Source organism: Vanessa cardui, chromosome 25 (genome assembly GCF_905220365.1).
Source record: "Vanessa cardui chromosome 25, ilVanCard2.1, whole genome shotgun sequence".
NCBI classification, from domain to species: domain Eukaryota; kingdom Metazoa; phylum Arthropoda; class Insecta; order Lepidoptera; family Nymphalidae; genus Vanessa; species Vanessa cardui.
In genome coordinates this window covers 5,081,197-5,104,393 of record NC_061147.1, presented here as the reverse complement: position 1 = coordinate 5,104,393, position 23,197 = coordinate 5,081,197, and the positions used below count along the sequence as shown (strand labels likewise).

The window sequence follows — 23,197 nt, the reverse complement described above, 5'->3', positions numbered from 1 at the left end:
TTAATGTAATTACATTAATGGACTATATAAATTGTAGTATTAAATGTGTTCCAAATCTCGAAAGTGTGTGAACATTTTTAAAAATATGTTAGTTACTGGTGCAAATTAATTTTCAACTTATCACCCACACATACATAGACGTTATATAGTAACGTGTAAAATACATAATTCAGCATTGATTCATATCAATGTGTGTATTTATACTCCTTTGATTGGCCCGGTTAACTACTGTCTCAGAAGGAAAAGGATGACAATTACGTGCTAACAGACTGATGATCCACATGTTCGTTTCCTGTCATACTTGTCTGTGAAACTGGGGAATGAGGATCTATGCTTACAACCAAGCGTTATATATATCTTTTACTAAGTATATGATGTGTTAGGTATCTTTTTCATAAAACTTTTTACTAGTTATTTATTCTTATTTTTTGTAATAGACTCGTTATGGTCATAGTCGTGAGTTTACCTAAAAATTACAATTAAATGAATAATTTAATATATTATATAACGAAAGTGTAGTTTATAGCTGTACATCATTAATACTCCTCTTACAGTAACAAAGGGAATTCTTTATTCAGCTCAGCTTAATAGAAAAAAATCGAATTAAATTATTTTAAAAATGAGAAATGAAAACTAAAAACGTGCAATGGTGAAAGAGTAATAGTGGAGTTTTGAGAACTTCGTTCATTTGGAATGTTGACACTTTATTCACGGTATAATGTCGCATACCACAATCTAACTTTTCACGTTTAACTCGAAACTCACTTCAGTTTATAAGGTGACTTTCGAGTTATTCCTTACAGAATAGGTTTATACTGGCGAGCATTTCGAAATAGGATATGCTCGTTTTTAATGTACGATACGTTCAAAATCAATAAGTGCCGTTTGTTTCAGCAAATTTTGTTACACGTCGCTGAATAATTGCGTAGCAACGCTTCTAATTGGTAAAAATAACAACTATGACTACTATATCATTAGTTCACGTATGTGTGTTGAGCTAACGATCAGATTTATAGTAAAAACAGAAACATATATTTCGGCTAACAACTAGGGCTCAACTTTATCACGGCGCGGTGTAAATATTATAACACAATACAATAGTAGTAATATAAAGATAGGAAATGTACATACAATTGCTCATTATCATGATATTAATTGATTAATTATTCTTAATGTCGTAAATTAATTCTGAAATGTTCTGAGTTGCTCGCATTTTATCGATAGAATCCTTCATTCATTTTATTAATCGCTTAAAACGATTTTTGATGAGTGCCGAAACCTGCTGTGACGTTGTTATAAATGACAACGTGTAAATATATCCCTCTGATAAGGTTTGGAACTTTTTCAAATATAATGGAAGATATACATGTGGCAGAATGTCGTTGAGATCAAACACACGCATGCTTCCCCGCGGCGTTTTCTTTTACCACCGAGCACGATATGTATTAAAAACACAAATTAAGCGCATGAAAATTCAGTGCTTGTCTGGGTTTGAACCCGTAATCATCGTTCTCGGCTGTCGTGTTTTATCGAGTCGAGATGGCCCAGTGGTTACAGAGTCGAGATGGCCCAGTGGTTAGAACGCGTGCATCTTAACCGATGATTGCGGGTTCAAACCCAGGCAAGCACCGCTGATTCATGTGCTTAATTTGTCTGTATAATTCATCTCGTGCTCAGAAGGAAAATATCGGGAGGAGGAGGAGGAAGAGGAGGCCTTTAGCCCAGCAGTGGGAATTTACAGGCTGTTGTTGTTGTTGTTGTTGTTGTTGTTGTTGTGTTTTATCACATAATTTATAATTGTTATAACTAATTAATTTATTTACAGTGCCTGTAGTAAAATAGACATAAAAATGCCTAGTCTCGTTTTTTTTATTCGTTTAGTTTTACTAATACTCGGTCGGTGCACATAATTTGCTTACGTAACTAGGTTCATTCGATAATAATATACTTCCGTGGGTATTCAGTGTCATGGAGATCGTATCATTTTGCATACACACAAGTATGTCACGGTTATAGTATAAACGAATCAAAATCGCACATGGGATTACAATGCGTATTGTGCTCACCGGAAAGCGGTGGAGAATATTGAATTTATAGGCTTTCATATTGAGTAATAAAATCAACTTTTCTTCTGAAGATTTCGATGTATGACCCTGATGTGGCTTTTACGTATGTCAGTGAGTGTATTATATAATTTTATTCCTTTATTTTTAGGTTAATATTCGTGTTCTACATTTAAAAGGTACATACAATATTTGATCATTTGAAATTTCAGAAAATCTCATTTAATTTGGGGCCCATTGTCGCCAATGCTATTTTTCAGAGCATAGCAGGTATATTAGTTATTTGTATCAAAATAGTTTTTAAATAATTATTAGATAGTGGTATGTGACATTACAGCGTATGCAAAGTGTCAACATTCCAGATTTTAGACACGAAGTTCTCACAGAATTCCACTATTACTCTTTCACCATTGGACATTTTTAATTTTACATATAATAATTAGGCTTAAGAAAAAATAGGTCGATTACCTATAAGACTTTAAGAAGAAATTTTTCTCCGCTCTTAATGGCGCAATGGTTGTCAGAGCGTTCCATTTTTTTATTTGTCATTTTAATAAATTTAAACTATAGAAGCTAAGTTAAATTACATCCGTTCAAGACAGCCAAACAAAAGAAAAATTTTCACAAATAAACCACAGAAGGCAATTTAAATTGTAAATTGAACCTATTCAACTCGATCAATATAATAACAAGATTTGTAAAAGGGACGCACAACATATGTGTAGTTTTGTTTCTTTAAAGAAAAATTAATGCATAATTTACACACAAAAATGAAGTACATTACAATTCAGTGAGGCATACCTTGGCTTGAACCCTCAATCATCGCTACAAATTCACGTATTCTATCCACTGAACAATCGTATAGCTTTTTAATTATTCTGGTTGAACTTAATACTCTACATCACATCTATATTTTTAGCAACCAGAAGTAACTTAACAAAAAAACCAACTGGCCACAGCCTCTCTTAATTATTATTACAAAAAAACTATTTACGAGCAAGTACACATTACGCCATTCGATACATTCAGTTACACACAACAAGAGTAAGACTAAATAACGAACGAAATCTTTATTAATATTATAAATGCGAAAGCAACTCTGTTTGTCTGTCGCTTTTTCACGACCAAACCGGTGTACCGAATTTTGTGATATTTAGTAGGAAGCAAACTTGAACTCTAAGAAAGGACATACTACTACTACTTTTTGCTTAACACATGACAACCAATACACTAAGATGCGAGCGACTACTAGTATCAAAATTAAATGAGTTACGTTCACCAAACAAAAGCGAAGAGGTGAGGTCTGCGCGATGTCGGTATAAGAAAGGCACCCCATCATCGTTAGACATCGACTTTTTTTTTATGGTTGGCGGACGAGCATATGGGCCACCTGATGGTTAGTGGTCACCATCACCCATAGACAATGACGCTGTAAGAAATATTAACTATTCCTTACATCGTCAATGTGCCACCAACATTGGGAACTAAGATGTTATGTCCCTTGTGCCTGTAGTTACACCGGCTCACTCACCCCTCAAACCGGAACATAACAATACTGAGTACTGTTATTTGGCGGTAGAATAACCGATGAGTGGGTGGTACCTACCCAGACGGGCTTGCACAAAGCTCTACCACCAAGTGAAGTTTATATGTTACTTGGCTTAAAATTGTGGTACATCTAATGTTATTATAATTTTCATCAGTTCCAAGATTTTTTTTAGCATACAAAACTCTACCATATAAAATGTCATTAGGATATAGCTGCGACAAATGTGGGCGACCTTCAAAGGAACTAAACGTTTCGCTCCGACGATCATTCGTTACTAGGATAGATTACATTTTTACAGATACCATGACTTGCGTGTGGTTCTGCTATTAATATAACACGTTGTGTGTCATTCTTATCGTATTATTAGTTCGAGTTGAAACTCATTATAAACTTCTTAACTTGATTTGCTTGTATTATAAAACGATTGCGTATATAATTCATCATGTTTACCGGTGATGGAAAACCGGTATATCGGAGGCAAATCTGTCACATGTTTACATGCACTTGTTGGAGGTGGAGTGGTGGAGTATGGTCCAAAACTTCTCCTCACAGTGTGGTGTCATTAGTCCCGTTGTATATACCACAGGCGTAAATATAACCAAAAATCTTTATGCAATGTCGGTGCCGACTGCTTTGTTTGTTTTTACCTTATATAGAACTAGCGAAAGAAAAACAAACTAAAAGTAATAATTACAAAACAATGAAATAAAATAATTTATCGAAAACTATTTAACAAATTTAAACTAAACAAAATGTAAACTAAACAAAATGAAAATAAGTTCAGGAACAAATTATAGAAACAAATTTACTTTGACTAACAATTTGCATAAAAGGCATAACATTTCTTTTTGAAAGTGCTAAGTGTCGAAACCCATATCGATATTTACCCATATCGGTATTGCGTTATATGAGCGTGTCATTCGGGCTAATGGTGAATTTTTCCCAAGATTGGTTCTATTCTTGCTCATTTTGAACAATGGACATGGATTCCGAGGTGGTTATATACGTCATTACATTAGAAACTTCTAAAATTATCAGCGTTTCTTTACTATATTGTCCATGTATTATATACAAAACCTTCATCTCGAATAAATCTATCTATAAAAAAAACCGCATCAAAATCCGTTTTGGTAATTTCAAATATCTAAGCCTACATAGGGACAGACAGCGGAAAGTGACTTTATTTTATAGTATGTAATGATGATATTCGATTTTATATCATATTGATGTTAATTAATAGGTGTTTAGTTCTGTTCTCATATAGTTCATTCGTTGTTTACAGAATGGATTGAACGCATTACACTTAGCCGCTAAGGATGGACACATTGCAGTAGTCGAAGAATTAATAAAACGTGGAGCCACAGTCGACGCAGCCACCAAAAAAGGTAATTTTATTAATTGATCTGTAGACCACTGTTTCGGAAAATTTACATTTTGACAAAATATAATGTTTTATTATAATTACCCGACCCGGATTCCAACGGGCACAATAAGAATTGATATTCAACATTTAGACTGATAAATAATTGATTGATTATAAACGGCGAAAAGCAACTATATTTTATACTAAATAGAGATGTTCGCAATGTTATGTTTTGGATTTACTAATAATCTATATGGTACAAGTCAACATTTATAAAATTTTTGATGATTAAACTTTTAATTCTAACATGTCTTTTTTAGGCAACACAGCCCTACATATAGCATGTCTTGCTGGACAAGAAGCAGTAGCGCGTGCGCTCCTCGGCGCAGGCGCAAAGGCAGATGCACAATCAGCCGCAGGGTTCACACCCCTGTACATGGCAGCACAGGAAAATCATGCGGGCTGTGTCAAAATGCTGCTTGCAGCTGGTGCCAATCAAACTCTAGCAACAGAGGTAAGCTTGGACGTCGTAACAATCCTGCAACAACAACAGCCTGTAAATTCCCACTGCTGGGCTAAAGGTCTCCTCTCCTTTTTGAGGAGAAGGTTTGGAACATATTCCACCACGCTGTTCCAATGCGGGTTGGTAGAATACACATGTGGCAGAATTTCTATGAATTTTTTCACATGCAGGTTTCCCCACGATGTTTCCCTTCACCGCTGAGCGCGAGATGAATTATAAAGACAAATAAAGCACATTAATCAGCGGTGCTTGCCTGCGTTTGAACCCGCGATCATCGGTTAAGATGCACGCGTTCTAACCTCTGGGCCATCCCGACTCAACAATACTGACAAATATGTAAAAGCAAAAATAAATGTATATCTTAACTGTTCAACCGATCGTAATGAAATTTTGTATCAATGTTGTCAAAGGTACAGAAAAGGTCATAGGGTACTTAACAACCGCCCCTTCCCCTTTAACACGCAGGTGGAAACTATTAATAAAATAATTTGAGGTATTTCAAAGTTCATTAAACTTGGGGTCACAATTTATTCTAGAACTTTCGAATTGTAAATTTAACTCATCATCATCCTCCTATCCTTACCCAAATTTACTTGGGGTCAGCGCAGCATGTTCTCTATCTGACGTCATCTCTCAAGGAACATTTTTCCAGCCATATCATCTTTTACACAATCCATCCATCGTTTCATCGCTCGTCCCTTTCCTCTATATAAATGTTCACGTTCAAGACCCTAATTAATTAAATTTAACTGTAATTTAATATATTTCTAGGATGGTTTCACACCTCTAGCGGTTGCAATGCAGCAAGGCCACGACAGAGTCGTAGCGGAATTACTCGAATCGGATACGAGGGGTAAGGTGCGGCTGCCGGCGCTACACATTGCCGCGAAAAAGAACGACGTCAAAGCTGCGACGCTGTTACTCGAAGTAAGTATATCGAAAAACCAAGCCCTGTTTCGCGTCTGTCCCATTTATTCCGGAAGGTTCCATAATTTTAATTGCTCTATTCGATTGAAAATGTCCACAACATCTACCCATTAGTCCAGTATGTTATATAACAATGCTTTGGAATGTTTTGTTTGACTTGTATTTTGTAGTGAAAAAAAAAATATATTGAATGGGTGATAGGGCTTTGTGTTAGTCCGTCTGGGTAGGTACTAGCCACTCATCAGATATTCTGCCGTCAAGCAGCAATACTTATTATTGTTGTGTTCCATTTTGAAGGGTGAGTTTGCGATTATATATATATAGTACATGTACTCGTACAAGGGACATAATATCTTAGTTTCCACGGTTAGAGGCGCTTTGGAGATGCTACCTATGGTTAAAGTTTCTTATGGTGCCAATATATATGGGAGTTGTGACTACTTACTGTTAGGAGGCGCATGTGCCCGCCCCTTCATATTTTATAAAAAATGTCATTTTTAACTTAAATGATTGAACCGTAAGTGTGTTATTATTATTAAATGTTGCGATTTCACTTTGGTTATTTATCGAGGACTGCCCATTATACCTAAAAATAGCGTTTGCCATCATCGTTGACTTAAGTTATTGGAACATTTAATAGTAATAATATTCATTAAGAAAATAAATACTAATAATATTATTTAATAATTTAATGTTTTTCAGAACGAACACAATCCTGACGCTTGTTCCAAATCAGGTTTCACTCCCCTCCACATTGCAGCGCACTATGGTAATGTGGGAGTGGCCAAATGTTTGCTATCGTCCGGTGCGGACCCAGGCAGAGCCGCGAAACACAATATAACTCCCCTTCATGTGGCTAGCAAGTGGGGGCAGTTGGCTATGGTTGATCTGCTCGTGGAAAATGGTTAGTGTAACAAGAAAGCTTCACACATATATTTACCCCATTATTTTTTTTTTGTAGCAGTCACTAAATCGCCTATACTAGTACTGTTTGTGACGTCATCTCAAACCATTAATCCAATCGGAATCAAATATTTTTTGATTGTGGTAACTGTATCCTTACAGTTATATAAACAATGCTGAATAGTTTTAACAAAGCCTAGCTTTAGTATGTATTTTAATATTATAAACTGTAGTGGGTTGGTGTTCCATGCATGTTAATTACAATGTTAACTTGATGTATATTTTATTCCGTAGGTGCAAATATAGCAGCGATGACCCGTGATGGTCTAACGCCATTACACTGTGCGGCGCGTTCGGGTCACAGTAATGTGGTCTCTCGTCTACTGCAACATGGCGCTCCTATCACCAGCAAGACCAAGGTTTGTCTTCTAGATGTACTCGACGGTTATTCCAACATTAGAATTTAAAGAAACAAAATTTGCAGTTGTAGTCCGTAAAAATTTGGTGTACTTTCGTTTTCTTACTTCACGGGGTAGGAAAGTATGCATCCGTTTCGGATATCCGATCTATTGGAATGGTAGATCGGACATATTTTGCGCATTAAACTTAGTACCTTCTGCTCAGTTTCCGTTAAGACTGGAACTCATGGTCAAAATAGCGTGGTCAGTACACATTAAAAATGGTTGAGTGTAGTTTTATTTGATACTATCTAGTAACATTTGTGTTTGTTGGGCCTTATAAAAAGATGTTTTTTATTTCATGTTAGAAAATTCTATATTTAAAAAAAATTAAGCTTTAAATTATGTATGTTTTTTCAGAACGGTCTTACCCCTCTCCACATGTCCGTGCAAGGCGAACACGTGGAGACGGCCAAGGTGCTTCTATCGGAGGGCGCTCCCATCGATGACGTCACAGTAGACTATCTGACCGCGCTACACGTAGCTGCACATTGTGGACACGTTAAGGTAAACACTTATAATAATATGAATAAAACTTTTATTTCGAGACGAGTCTATAGTGTTACAACAACAACAACAACAGCCTGTAAATTCCCACTGCTGTGCTAAAGGCCTCCTCTCCCTTTGAGGAGAAGGTTTGGAACATATTCCACCACGCTGTTCCAATGCGGGTTGGTGTACACATGTGGCAGAATTTCTATGAAATTTGTCACATGCAGGTTTCCTCACGATGTTTTCCTTCACCGCTGAGCACGAGATGAATTATAAAGACAAATTAAGCACATGAATCAGCGGTGCTTGCCTGGGTTTGAACCCGCAATCATCGGTTATGATGCACGCGTTCTAACCACTGGGCTATCTCGACTATAATGTTAATAAGATTTTATTTTCTTGAGAATCTTCCTATAGTTTATTCTTTGGTTCATTGTCATATTATTTATTATTTGCAGGTAGCGAAACTTCTCCTGGACAGAAATGCGGACGCGAACGCACGAGCTCTCAACGGTTTCACGCCCTTACACATCGCTTGTAAAAAGAATAGGCTCAAAGTGGTCGAATTACTACTAAAATATGGTGCAAGTAAGTTAATTCACGGATTTTAATCGCGTATCTTAATTATTTTGGACATCCATAATAACTTCTTACGACCTCCGTGGTCGAGTGGTGTGTACACCGGTTTTCATGGGTACGCCACTCTGAGGTCCCGGGTTCGATTCCCGGCCGAGTCGATGTAGATTATCATTAGTTTTCTATGTTGTCTTGGGTCTGGGTGTTTGTGGTACCGTCGTTACTTCTGATTTCCATAACACAAGTGCTTCAGCTACTTACATTGGGATCAGAGTAATGTATGTGATGTTGTCTCATATTTATTATTTATTTATTTATTATTAACTAGTTTTATTTAAATGTGTAATAATCACAAAAAATTTAAGACAACATTAAGTTAATTCACAGTTAATTTTTCAGGAATTCCTAAAAAAACTATTCGATTGAATTGTACGTATTACAAAAATTACGACGACTTAGGGGACAATGTATTGATCGTGTAGAACTAAGACTTTCGTGTGCTCAATTTGTATTCATAAATTTTCTCTGCAGTACAATGTTGAAAGAAAAGACCGTTACGAAAGAACTTATTTAAACTAACTTAAACGAAATACTTGTAAAAATTTCGTAACGAAAATCGAACTTCACCTAGACGGTCTAATAACTGTCACTTAAACGTGCAAACGTTTTGCGCGTTCGCAGGCAAATCGGCGACGACGGAGTCCGGGCTGACGCCGCTCCACGTGGCGTCTTTCATGGGCTGCATGAACATCGCGCTGGTGCTGGTGGGCGCGGGCGCGGACGCGGACGCCGCCACTGCGCGCGGCGAGACGCCTCTGCACCTGGCTGCGCGCGCGCACCAGACCGACCTCGTGCGCGTGTTACTGCGCAACAACGCAAAGGCTAGTTCTATTTTTAAATTTTCAACTTTTCCGTCTCGTAAATTCAAATCAGTTATACCGCTAACGCCGCTGACATTAATTACAACGTGATAAAGCCATAGTTTCAAAGAGTACTTGAATTGATGTCATTTAATATGCTACTGATAAGTAGTCTGTAGCCATTAGAGTAATGATAACAATTTTTATTTTCGTTAAATTAAATATTGAATCTTGTCGTGTGTTCAGCTTCGTTTTCATACATAAAGAATAATACCTGATATCATATATACACACATGTGAGTGAATTGACAGCCTGTAAATTTCCCACTGCTGGGTTAAGGCCTCCTCTTTCATGAAGGAGAGGGTTTGGAACATATTCCACCACGCTGTTCCAATGCGGGTTGGTGGAATGCACATGTGGGAGAATTTCGATGAAATTAGACACATGCAGGTTTACTCACGATGTTTACACAAATTAAGCACATATATATATTGATGCTTGCCTGGATTTAAACCCGCGATCATCGGTTAAGTTGCACGCGTTCTAACCACTAGGCCATCACAGCTTCCTATGTCAGTTTTAAAATAAGAAAGCACTCACACACACTAACGTGTGAGTACGCACGTGTCATAAACGCATGTCAGTTTTAAAATAAGAAAGCACTCACACACACTAACGTGTGAGTACGCACGTGTCATAAACGCATGTCAGTTTTAAAATAAGCAAGCACTCACACACACTAACGTGTGAGTACGCACGTGGCATAAACGCATGTTAGTTTTAAAATAAGAAAGCACTCACACACACTAACGTGTGAGTACGCACGTTAGTTTTAAAATAAGAAAGCACTCACACACACTAACGTGTGAGTACGCACGTTAGTTTTAAAATAAGAAAGCACTCACACACACTAACGTGTGAGTACGCACGTGGCATAAACGCATGTTAGTTTTAAAATAAGAAAGCACTCACACACACTAACGTGTGAGTACGCACGTTAGTTTTAAAATAAGAAAGCACTCACACACACTAACGTGTGAGTACGCACGTGGAATAAACGCATGTTAGTTTTAAAATAAGAAAGCACTCACACACACTAACGTGTGAGTACGCACGTTAGTTTTAAAATAAGAAAGCACTCACACACACTAACGTGTGAGTACGCACGTGGCATAAACGCATGTTAGTTTTAAAATAAGAAAGCACTCACACACACTAACGTGTGAGTACGCACGTGGAATAAACGCATGTTAGTTTTAAAATAAGAAAGCACTCACACACACTAACGTGTGAGTACGCACGTTAGTTTTAAAATAAGAAAGCACTCACACACACTAACGTGTGAGTACGCACGTGGCATAAACGCATGTTAGTTTTAAAATAAGAAAGCACTCACACACACTAACGTGTGAGTACGCACGTGGAATAAACGCATGTTAGTTTTAAAATAAGAAAGCACTCACACACACTAACGTGTGAGTACGCACGTGGCATAAACGCATGTTAGTTTTAAAATAAGAAAGCACTCACACACACTAACGTGTGAGTACGCACGTTAGTTTTAAAATAAGAAAGCACTCACACACACTAACGTGTGAGTACGCACGTTAGTTTTAAAATTAGAAAGCACTCACACACACTAACGTGTGAGTACGCACGTGGCATAAACGCATGTTAGTTTTAAAATAAGAAAGCACTCACACACACTAACGTGTGAGTACGCACGTGGAATAAACGCATGTTAGTTTTAAAATAAGAAAGCACTCACACACACTAACGTGTGAGTACGCACGTTAGTTTTAAAATAAGAAAGCACTCACACACACTAACGTGTGAGTACGCACGTGGCATAAACGCATGTTAGTATTAAAATAAGAAAGCACTCACACACACTAACGTGTGAGTACGCACGTGGAATAAACGCATGTTAGTTTTAAAATAAGAAAGCACTCACACACACTAACGTGTGAGTACGCACGTGGCATAAACGCATGTTAGTTTTAAAATAAGAAAGCACTCACACACACTAACGTGTGAGTACGCACGTTAGTTTTAAAATAAGAAAGCACTCACACACACTAACGTGTGAGTACGCACGTTAGTTTTAAAATTAGAAAGCACTCACACACACTAACGTGTGAGTGCACGTGTCTAAGCGAGTAGTTTGCAGGTGGAGGCGCGCGCGCGCGAGGATCAGACTGCGCTGCACGTGTCGGCGCGGCTCGGCCACGGCGACGTCGCGGCGCTGCTGCTGCAGCACGGCGCCAGCGTGGCCGCCGCCACAAAGGACCGGTACACGCCGCTGCACATCGCCGCCAAGGAGGGTCGGTGCCGCTTACCTTATCACCTGCTTACCGAAACCATGCCGATATGATTCACACATATCAACTAGCTGTTAATTATCCTCGAGCATAATGAATTCTTAATTGTTTACTTTGAGACAGTACTCCCTTGAATTTTAAGCATGTAATACAATGCTACGGGTCGGTCTCTAGTGTTGGAATAATACAAAAACTCTCCTCACAATCGATACGACTCACACATATCAATTTCGGTCCCGCTCCCACTTACCGAAATCATACCAATACGATTCACACATATCAATTAGCTGTTAATTATCCTCGAGCATAATGATGTTCTTAATTGTTTACTTTGAGATATTACTCCCTTGAATTTTAAGCATATAACAAAATGCTACGGGTCGGTCTCTAGTGTTGGAATAATACAAAAACTCTCCTCACAATCAATACTTTATCTCTCCTGAAGTGGTTCACGATCCTTCCAATTTGACGATTAAAGTAGGAATGACCATTTCCAGGCTTACTCCTAGTATTTAATGTTTACACGCCCTTCCTCCGACTGTAGCAACATCCGGTTTCGATCCATTTTAAAAACAATTTAGTTTAGTCAAAACCGGATGTTGACAATCAACGCAAATTGTAACAACTATTTAAATCGAATTATTTATGCTGATAATACTTTAATACATTAAAACAATAAAATATGATCATATTAAAATAAATATGCTAACACTAGTGAACTAAAATCCTACAGGCTATATTGTACTGCTAATAATCTGCATTCGGAACGCTCGATAGCTTCGACGGATTTAAGTGTAATTTGTGTCAAAAACTAGATTCAAAAGGAGTGCTTTATATAAAATTTAAATGTGTTAACTCAATTGACTTATCATTACGTATTTCAAAACAGGCAAAGAGGAAGTCGCTTCCATCCTGCTAGACCATAACGCTCCAATCGAAGCGGAGACCAGGAAAGGTTTCACTCCGCTCCACTTGGCTGCCAAGTACGGAGACATAGGAGTGGCCCGCCTGCTACTCGCTCGTGGGGCGCAGCCCGACGCTCCCGGGAAGAGCCACATCACGCCGCTACACATGGCCACCTACTACGGACACCCTGACATCGCACTGCTGCTACTGGATAAAGGTATATAGTCTTGTATCTATAATAGTTTGAAATTAATGTAAATATCTAGTTATTGTCTATAGAAAATTAGTTGCTAGTCTCTGGGTGATATATTTGACAATTTTTTTTTAAGGACGTCTGACGATAAGGACTAGTATCGATGTCGATGAGCGTTGTCGTAACGTAAAATATTTTTTGACTATGCGTATATTGCATTAAAGAGTGCTTTAAAATTTTAAAGTTTAATTACGGAGGCAAAATGGTTAAACATATTGGGATTTATAAAATTATTTGCGCGATTATTGAGTAAAAATTTATTCTATAGCGTAAAATTTATATCCGTTTCTTTAATTATAACAGAAAATATATTCTTAATTTAATTCAAAGATCTCACATTTTAGTTATATATACGGCTAAATGATTTCTAACAGTGTTACTTGTAAACGTCGCTTAGTTTAGATGAACATTTCTCTCTTTCTATCGTCATCGACTTTACATTCGAAAGAAGAAGACAGCAATATTAAACTAATCAACATTCGTATGTTGAATTATGAAGTTTTTGTCAATAATTGCCCTTTTTGTGTAACTATTAATGTAATTATATAAACAATCCTTTCAAACATCAATATATAGTACGACACAAATTAGATGTAGCATCGGAAAATGCAATGGAATGAAAATAAAACCGATTACTGCCGATTTACACAACCAATAAAAATAGCTCCCTAACGCGCCATTCGACGCTATTCGTCGCTATAGATTCACGCGTTAGAGAAAGCAAGCGCATATAATTCGACGCGTCAAATTGACAAATATATTAGGTCATACCATATTACAAGTTATTACGTTTGTGAAAAGATCATATTTGCATGAGAAATAAATATTGATAATTTGGGATAGCGTACTCAATTCGGATGTGATCGGTTTTACGAATTTTGCCGATGCGACATCTAAGTTGTGTCGTACTATACGTAGTAATTGCCTCTTATTTTATTCCACCCTGTATAAATTGTAGTAAAGATGAGTACAACTAGTTGAATCATGTCACTACACGCTACACTGTCGGCCACACGTTCTGTAAGCTAGATGCGTTACACAGGGGCGTCGCCGCACTCGCTCGCCAAGAATGGCCACTCGGCGCTGCACATCGCGTGCCGGCACAACCATCCGGACATCGCCTTCGCGCTCCTGGAACACGGTACGTTGAGTATACATGACAAATAGGCTATTTGACAAATCGTGAATTATTGTAATCAGTGAAGTCGAGATGGCCCAAGTGGTTAGAACGCGTGCATCTTAAGCGATGATTGCGGGTTCAAACCAGTGGCGTAGCTATCGTAGGGCCAGGTGGTGCAGTGCACCAGGGCCCCGGAGTTCAGAGGGCCCTCTAAACCAAACCTTAAACTTCTGAAGCTAGAAAATCACGAACCTGTGCACAAGATTTCTTATTTGGTATTTATACTTTTAAAGGGTAATTATTTGTTAAAGAGAGATGGAAAAGAGGGGGTGGGGGCCCGATTCTTTTTCTGTGCACCGGGGCCCTTGCTCATCTAGCTACGCCACTGGTTCAAACCCAGGCAAGCAGCGCTGATTCATGTGCTTAATTTGTCTTTATTATTCATCTCGTGCTAGGCGGTGAAGGAAAACATCGTGAGGATACCTGCATGTGACAAATTTTGTAGAAGTTCTGCCACATGTGTATTCCACCAACCCGCATTGAAACAGCGTGGTGGAATATGTTCCAAACCTTCTCCTCAAGGGGAGAGGAGGCCTTTAGCCCAGCACTGGGAATTTAGGTTGTTGTTGTATTGTAATCAGTGTATATTTTGAGTTTAAAAATTGTTATTTACTAACGAAACTTTAAAATAATACTTAATTTATTCAAAAATCAATAAATAAAAATGCATTCTTTCAAAAGTTTATAACGTGACACAAAACGCTCCTGATTGGCCGGGCTTATGATGAAGTCATTTTCTTGTAAACCTTGCTTTTCTACTATATGTACCACAGATTAAAATACAGCAAAGTGACGTCACCGACCCCATTGCAGCGCCATATTGTCCAAGTATCGTTTTCGCGCGTTATTTAAATATGGAATTTTTAATATGATATTTTTCGGCAAATATGTACTAGAAATAAAATAATCAACTTTTACTGGGTCCCTTAACCTCTACTCAATTATATAAAATGGATTTTAAAAACCAGTCAAATAGCCTATTATACATTAACAATAGGCTGTAGTAGTTTGCACAGGATTTTATTTGTATTTATTTAGTAATTGTTAGTTAAAGTATCTTCTCTTAATAAGAAGATGAGAAGTACACTGCTTCGCTACGTGTTTAAAGGCAATTTTTGTGTCCTTAATCCTCTCTGAGGTGCAGTGTTTCCTCGTCTAAGATGATTTATTGCTATCCCTACATACATACTGTTTGTATGGAACATCGTATTGTATTGTTGCGCGGAGGGCCTAATAACTGCGACACAGTTTAATAACTAATGCAGTTATTATGGTCACATTTGTCCTACTATGTAATTTTTACTTGTTCCTAATAAAATATATATATATTTTTTTTTACACTGTGTTTATTGCTATCCCTACAGGTGACGATTATTTTGATTGGTTGTATTCCTGCTTGAGATATTCACTTTGATTTCACTCAATAATATTTTAAGCAACCTCTTAATGATTTATATTTTTTTATGGTGTTTTATAAAATGAGGTTTATTTGTTTAGTTATAGTATAGTATATATAAGTTTATATGTTTATTAAAAAAAATCTAAAGATAAAAAAAATTGATTTCATTGTCATAGATCGTTTTGATATCATAATATTGTTTCTAACACAGATGCTGACCCAGGTGTGAAATCTAAAGCTGGTTTCACACCACTGCACATGGCGGCCCAGGAAGGTCACGAGGACTGTGTCGAGATGCTCATCGAACGAGGAGCTGACGTCAACGTCCCAGCCAATAATGGTTAGTTTTTTCGTTTCATTAACTGTAACGATCAAAAGTAAAGCTTTGCATCGATGCAGAATTCGTGAATTCGAATTCTAGAACACTAATTGGACGAAGATAAATGTTTTTCAAATCCCTATTCCATTATCAATACGAAAATTTTAATAGAATAAACTTCCAGCCCCGAATGTGACATTCGTCATAATCGTGTCAGGTCTGGGTATTTTCTTTTCCAAACCGGTGGTAGTTTCAATTGACCATCGATAAGAAACTGTAATGCTTTTATATTGAATACAGTTATTTGAGTTTGTGTAATGTCAGAAAGTGTAAGATGAATATGTAATTTTGATGCGGATAATGTTTTTTTTTTTTTGTTTTTATGGAATAGGTTGGCGGACGAGCATATGGGCCACCTGATGGTAAGTGGTCACCATCACCCATAGACAATGACGCTGAAAGAAATATTAACTATTCCTTACATCGTCAATGTGCCACCAACCTTGTGAACTAAGATGTCATGTCCCTTGTGCCTGTAGTTACACTGGCTCACTCGCCCTTCAAACCGGAACACAACAATACTGAGTACTGTTGTTTGGCGGTAGAATAACTGGTGAGTGGGTGGTACCTACCCAGACGGGCTTGCACAGAGCCCTACCACAAAGAATGTGTCTGGGCTACTAACACTGGTGTGGTTAGGGCTGACGCCGGTGCACCTGGCGGCGGCGGAGGGGCGCACGGGCGTGCTGCGCGCGCTGCTGGGCGCGGGCGGGCGCTGCGGCGCGCGCACGCGCGACGGCTACACGCCGCTGCACGCGGCCGCGCACCACGCGCACGTGGCCGCTGCGCGCGCGCTGCTCGACGCCGGCGCCGACGTGTCCGCGCGCGCCGCTCACGGGTACGATTCGTTTCTCCTATATATCCCACAGCAACTCTTTTTTCTCGCTGGAATAACGCATTACGCGCTTCCCCCATATGATGGAAGGGGGGGGGTGTGGGACCGCGCGCTGCTCGACGCCGGCGCCGACGTGTCCGCGCGCGCCGCGCACGGGTACGCCGATTAGTTTCTCCTATATATCCCACAGCGACACATTTTTTTTTCTCGCTGGAAAAACGCATTACAAGCTTCCCCCATGTGATGGAAGGGGGGGGGGGTGTAGGACCGCGCGCTGCTCGACGCCGGCGCCGACGTGTCCGCGCTCGCCGCGCACGGGTACGTTTAGTTTCTCCTATATATCCCACAGCAGCACTTTTTCTCGCTGGAAAAACGCATTACACGCTTCCCCCACGTGATGAAATTGGGGCGTGTGTTGGACTCCCGGGTGCCCTTGACGCCGAGTGCGCCCGAGTACGCCGGTTTTACCCACTAAAAAACCGGGAGCCGGTTTTACCCACTAAAAAACCATGGCTAGTTTTTTGACCTCTCCGTCTTTCGATGGACGCCACGGGATCGCTTACGCATGCTGACGTGATTCCCGGGGCACTGGGACCCCCTAGTCCCTGCGGCGCCTTTTCCTCCTCCCCGGTCGTCTTCTGCGGAGCGAGTCAGCGGCGGCACTCGACCCGCTCCCGCTCCGCGCCTTCCTTCTGCGACATGACACTTTCGCAGAAGGAGCGCATCTCTGACCAGCACATCTCGCTACCGAGCATGGCGTTGGTGATGCTCGGCAGCGAAAGGTCTCCGCCCATAGTCGCCGCAAGGGTGTGCCTCTGGGGCCCCCACGTAGCACACTCGTACAGGGTGTGGTACGCCGTATCCACTGGCGCACTCACTCGTACAGGAGAGTAACTCCTCCCCCCATAGCAACATTTAGTCGTATCGCTGAGTTCGTTTTTGAAGGGCGAGGGAACCAGTGTAACTGCAGGCACAAGACATAACATTGCCCAGGGCAGACTAAGTTGTTGTTAGGAATGATATTTATTACTTCCAGCGTTCATGTCTAACGGTGGTCAACCGGTGACCCATTCGTCAATCCGCCTAACTGTTACGTCTAAAGCCTCCTCGACGTATTTCGAGCTTATTCCAAGAAGCTTCAAGGTGGATAAATGTACTCACATTCAGGTTTCCTCACCATGTATCCGATCATCGCACGATATGTATTTATAGACACTTATGAGGCACATAAAAAATCGGTTAAGCTACTTTATTACATCGATCGAAACTTCTATAAATAAATAGTATGAAATTATTATAATGATTTTAAATTTATTTAAAGAAAAAAATAAACTATTGTATAAAAATAATACCCTTAGCTGTGGTAACATGTGTCACACTTCGAATTATCGTAGCTAATTAATAAAATAAACCTCCGAGGAAGGTGCTAATTGGCTCCCTTCATCCTGACACAAGTTCGCGCTACTCTATCCGAATAAACAATATGTGCTTAATTCGGTCGTCTCATATTCCTACGAACGTGTCGGCTTGCACGAACTATGGCTTCTTATGGTTTTCAAGCATTTGAGGCTTTAACAATAAATAGTGCGCTGTGATTGTAAGAAACACCTCGCACGTTTAGCGCTTTAATCGCTTAATGGATTAATCGATTTTGTTTTTAATTACTTTATCTATAAATAGAGTCGCTATATTGAGGAAAGTCGCTTGTGACGCGCGTCCTGATAATGTCATTATTACGTAGATTATTAGGCAATTTTATCAACATTTAATTCATTTCTTCAATAGTGGTACTATAAATCTTACTAAAAAAAAGTTAATTATTATTATCTTGAAAAACAAAGTGATGAAAATATTCGGAGTCAAATTTCAAGAGAGATTTTGAAAGTAACGTGATTTATTTTCGAAATGAAATGTGTCTGACGCAATTGTTACAAGAGATTGGCGGATGGACAAATGTGTCACCTGATGGTAAGTGGTTAACTACAACATTATATTGGCAATGTAAGAAATATATCAACCATGACATAAATTACCAATGCGCAATCAACCTTGTGAATTTTATGTCCCTTGTGCCTATAGTTACAGTGGCGTACTTACCCTTCAAGCTGGAACACAGCAATACAGAGTACAGTAGGGCTGTTTACCGAGAACATCTGATGAATGTGTGAACAAAGCCCTGCCACTAAGTAAAGACATATGCACGTATGTTCCGTATATTCAAAAGAGTAACTGCTGAGTTAAAGAGTACCTGCTGAGTTTCTAGACGATTCTTCTTGGTAGAATCTAAATTCCGAACCGGTGGTAGCTCCACTTAATATAATTGTTAAATGACGATTCAAATGTGCTTGTAATAGCCTCCTTGATTAAAGTATGTTTTGATTTTGATACACATGCATGTGCTTGTTACATAAGATTTATTATTATTTTAATATACAACAACAACAGCCTGTAAATTCCTACTGCTGGGCTAAAGGCCTCCTCTCCCTTTGAGGAGAAGGTTTGGAACATATTCCACCACGATGCTCCAATGCGGGTTGGTGGAATACACATGTGGCAGAATTTTTATGAAATTTGTCACATGCAGGTTTCCTCACGATGTTTTCCTTCACCGCTGAGCACGAGATGAATTATAAAGACAAATTAAGCACATGAATCAGCGGCAAGCAAGCATGCCTGGGTTTGAACCCGCAATCATCGGTTAAGATGCACGTGTTCTAACCACTGGGCCATCTCGCCTCATTAGTATTTCTCTATTTTATTTTAAGAAAAATACTATAATTTTTTAGTTATTGCGATATCTAACGAATTTATGTTCCAATTAATTTGTGTTCTAAATGAATATTTTAATACATTTAATAGAGGTCCTAAGAGGCTATTTGAATAAAATTTGACACGAATTCGTTCGACAGGTTTACGCCTCTGCACCAAGCCGCTCAACAAGGACACACTCTCATCATACAGCTTCTACTGAAAAGCAACGCCGATCCGAACGCTTTATCTGCGGTAAATATTATACTAACTAAATATTAATTTATTTTCGTTATGAAATGCTTTTTCTTTCTAAGTGTACAATTTTAGTCATATAATTTTAATTGTTTGCTTCAGAGTTAGGATAGCTTTAGAGTACTATACTAATATTATAAATGCGATAGTAACTCTGGTTGTCGGTCTGTCTGTTTGTTACGCTTTCACAGTTAAACCACTGAACCGCATTTGATTAAATTTATTATGATGCTTAGTAACAAATACCCAAGAAAATGCTAATTTTATACCTACAACCCTGTCTCACGCCTGTGAAGCCAAGGGCATGAACTAGTAGTAACATTTATAAAACACTTTCTTTTTGAAGTGTCTCTACATGAAAAAAATTTGAAAGTTCACTTTTGTCGTATTGCATTAAAAATGTCAATAAGTACACCAAATTCGATTATATACGATCTTTCTCGTATGGAGATAAGATCTTTCTATGTCTGGAGAGGTGCCCCTATAACACTCCCCCCCCTCAGAGCGGTGATACTGTAACACTCCCCCCCCCCCCCTCAGAGAGGTGATATTGTAACACTTACCCCCCCCCCCGCAGAGCGGGCAGACGGCGTGCGCGCTGGCGGACCGGCTGGGCTACATCAGCGCCGTGGAGGCGCTGCGCCCGCTCACCGAGAACACGCTCAGCCAGGCCGTCGGCGACGGTGAGTGCTGCACTGACATTCTGATTCTTAATTTAAAACTTTGACAAGTGGTGACACTCGCAAATACAACAGATACAAAAATCATATCATCATTCTCCTGCCCTTATCCCAATTTTATTTGGGGTCGGCACGGCATGTCTTCTCCTTCCATACTTCTCTGTCAGACGTCATCTCACAAGTAACATTCTTTCTAGCCATATCCTCTTTCACACAATCCATCCATCGTTTCCTTGGTCGTCCTCTACCTCTATATCCATCCACATCCATGCTCAAGGCTAATAGTGAATGTGTGGTGTTATCACCACACCAATACCTCGTGGTCGTATTGAAATATGTTAAGACGTATTAATTGACTATGAATAATAGTAATACTAATAATAATAATTTATTTATTCTCTCCCACATTACAGTTTAAACGTATCTTAATAATAAGTACATATACATAGACAGGAGCCCAAACTAGGTTGCCCTGTACTAAGGGTCTAATATATTTAATTGCTTTATTAATAAATAAAATAAAATAATTTTTATAATTAAATAATTAATACGTACTATTTGAGCCGAGATGGTCCAGTGATGGCACGCACCACTGAATTTTCATGTGCTTCTGGTCATTATTCATCTCGTGCTCGCCGGTAAAAAAATATCATGAGGAAACCTAAAGTACTAAATTAATGTTAATAAGAGTGTTTGTTAATTATAATTATTTTACTTTATTAACATACTCTGAAATTAAAATTAACTACTAAGTTTTTTGCCGGTTATTCTAGAATCTACTTTTCGAAACGGTGAAAACTTCACATTTAATACAACACTATAACATTACTATAAAAGAGTGCCGTTATGAGCCTTCTTGAATAAAAAAATATTTTAATTTCTCTAGTCACGTGACCTGTGTTTCGTGATAGACTGTAAAAATAAGGTCGTGTGTCGTTTTGTCGAGTTAGTTCAGACAGACACGTGTTCATAGCACAGACAAAATGATGTGCAATAAAGTATATCTATGTATTCATTCGATGTCATAACAAATAGTAAAAATAATACGGACGTTTTATGTTTCCCGAGCCGATTACGCACGACTTGCCTTCTAATAGGATGAGTGTTAGTCGAGCGGATAGACAAGCTCGCGGTCGTTGCAATCGAAACATTTTTCATGAGATTAGCTGCTATGAAACCCTATGACATCACAAGGAGTTCTTATTATTGAGGTGAGGGGCAGACATCAGCTACCTCTACGTCTTAAGATTAATACTTAGTATTGTTTTGTTCGGGTTTGAAGGTTGAGCCAGTGTAACTACAGGCACAGGGGACATAAGTAACAGGCTCATGGGATTTAACATCTTAGTTCTGAAGGTTTGTGATAATATCTGTGCCTGAAGAAATGATTTATAATATTGATTAATTATTATAGACTGACCGAAATCAGAATCACAAAGTTCTGGTGATTCCGGCTATTTCCTTTATATAATATTTTTGAAATTGTAGAATTGTAAGTAATCGTGAGACAAATCACACGTATTTACTTTATAAAATATTTTTACAATTTTTTTTTTTTTTTATAAACAGTGCATCGCGCATGGAAGTATTTTTTCCTCGGAAAAATCCTTGATGTAATCATTTTAAAACAAGTCTTTATTTAACATATTTACTAAAACAAATTGTATATTAAGTATATTATTGTCCAGCACCAAAACTGTATGCAAAATTTCAGCGTACCTAGTTGGGCGGAACCGGTTTAAATTGTTGTTTGACCCATACTTTATTTACTTCACTGTGATTTAAAACAAAAAGTTTGTCAAAGTATTTTTCAAAGGTACTAGCTATAGTTTCGATGAAATTGTATATTCCGACGAATAAAAAACAAGTACGTCTAAAGGTTGCGCACGCGCACGCAAACTTTGATCTAAATCTGCTCACAGCGCTACTAAATTTAATGATATCCGCCAACCGTGCATAAATTGGAAACTGGACAATTGCCAACAAGCAAAATGCGGACCACAAAGCATTCTCTTTAAAGATGCAGTAATATCAAACAATTGTACTCATTACGGTTTTGATATAAAGTTCAAACTCCCCTGAACGAAATCTACCTAAACAGTATCATAGCACCGTCGCTATGAATTTACTATACTATCATATTCGTGAGCCTATTATTGAAGATTTTCGTTATTTAATCCTCGTTAACGGTTCTTGACGTTTTACTGATTCATGTTTACTTTTGACTACTCGTATATGAGTGGATTTGAAATAAAACAAATCTTAGAAATAAAGTATATTCGTGTATTCATAAATCGAATACAAGTCCACAACTCAAACACATTAACACTAAAACACACACATACATATACATAATACACGCTTAGATATTTGTTAAGTATTACCTATACTAATATTTAGTTGGTGATGAGCTTTGTGTAAGAACGTCTTAGCAAGTATATACCGCTCATCATACAACAACAACATCAGCCTGTAAATTTCCCACTGCTGGGTCAAAGCCTCCTCTACCTTTCAGGAGAGGGTTCG

The 23,197-nt window shown here is 38.5% G+C and overlaps 1 protein-coding gene across 4 annotated transcripts in view; it reads left to right on the top strand.

Annotated features, from left to right (window-relative positions):
• The window catches only part of LOC124540582 (ankyrin-3-like), a 146,525-nt gene that overhangs the window by 57,100 nt on the left and 66,228 nt on the right, over window positions 1-23,197 (top strand). For all 4 annotated transcript variants that reach the window (XR_006967148.1, XR_006967149.1, XM_047118269.1 and 1 more), the window contains exons 3-17: window positions 4,895-4,997; window positions 5,296-5,489; window positions 6,270-6,425; window positions 7,128-7,329; window positions 7,623-7,747; window positions 8,147-8,293; window positions 8,737-8,866; window positions 9,536-9,735; window positions 11,886-12,039; window positions 12,926-13,159; window positions 14,238-14,336; window positions 15,986-16,114; window positions 16,793-16,991; window positions 19,898-19,991; window positions 20,569-20,674. Coding sequence is in view for 2 of the 4 variants with exons in the window: in XM_047118269.1 (XP_046974225.1) it covers window positions 4,895-4,997; window positions 5,296-5,489; window positions 6,270-6,425; window positions 7,128-7,329; window positions 7,623-7,747; window positions 8,147-8,293; window positions 8,737-8,866; window positions 9,536-9,735; window positions 11,886-12,039; window positions 12,926-13,159; window positions 14,238-14,336; window positions 15,986-16,114; window positions 16,793-16,991; window positions 19,898-19,991; window positions 20,569-20,674 (2,272 nt within the window). In the remaining 2 variants the exon portion in view is untranslated. The remainder of the gene's footprint in view (window positions 1-4,894; window positions 4,998-5,295; window positions 5,490-6,269; window positions 6,426-7,127; window positions 7,330-7,622; window positions 7,748-8,146; window positions 8,294-8,736; window positions 8,867-9,535; window positions 9,736-11,885; window positions 12,040-12,925; window positions 13,160-14,237; window positions 14,337-15,985; window positions 16,115-16,792; window positions 16,992-19,897; window positions 19,992-20,568; window positions 20,675-23,197) is intronic.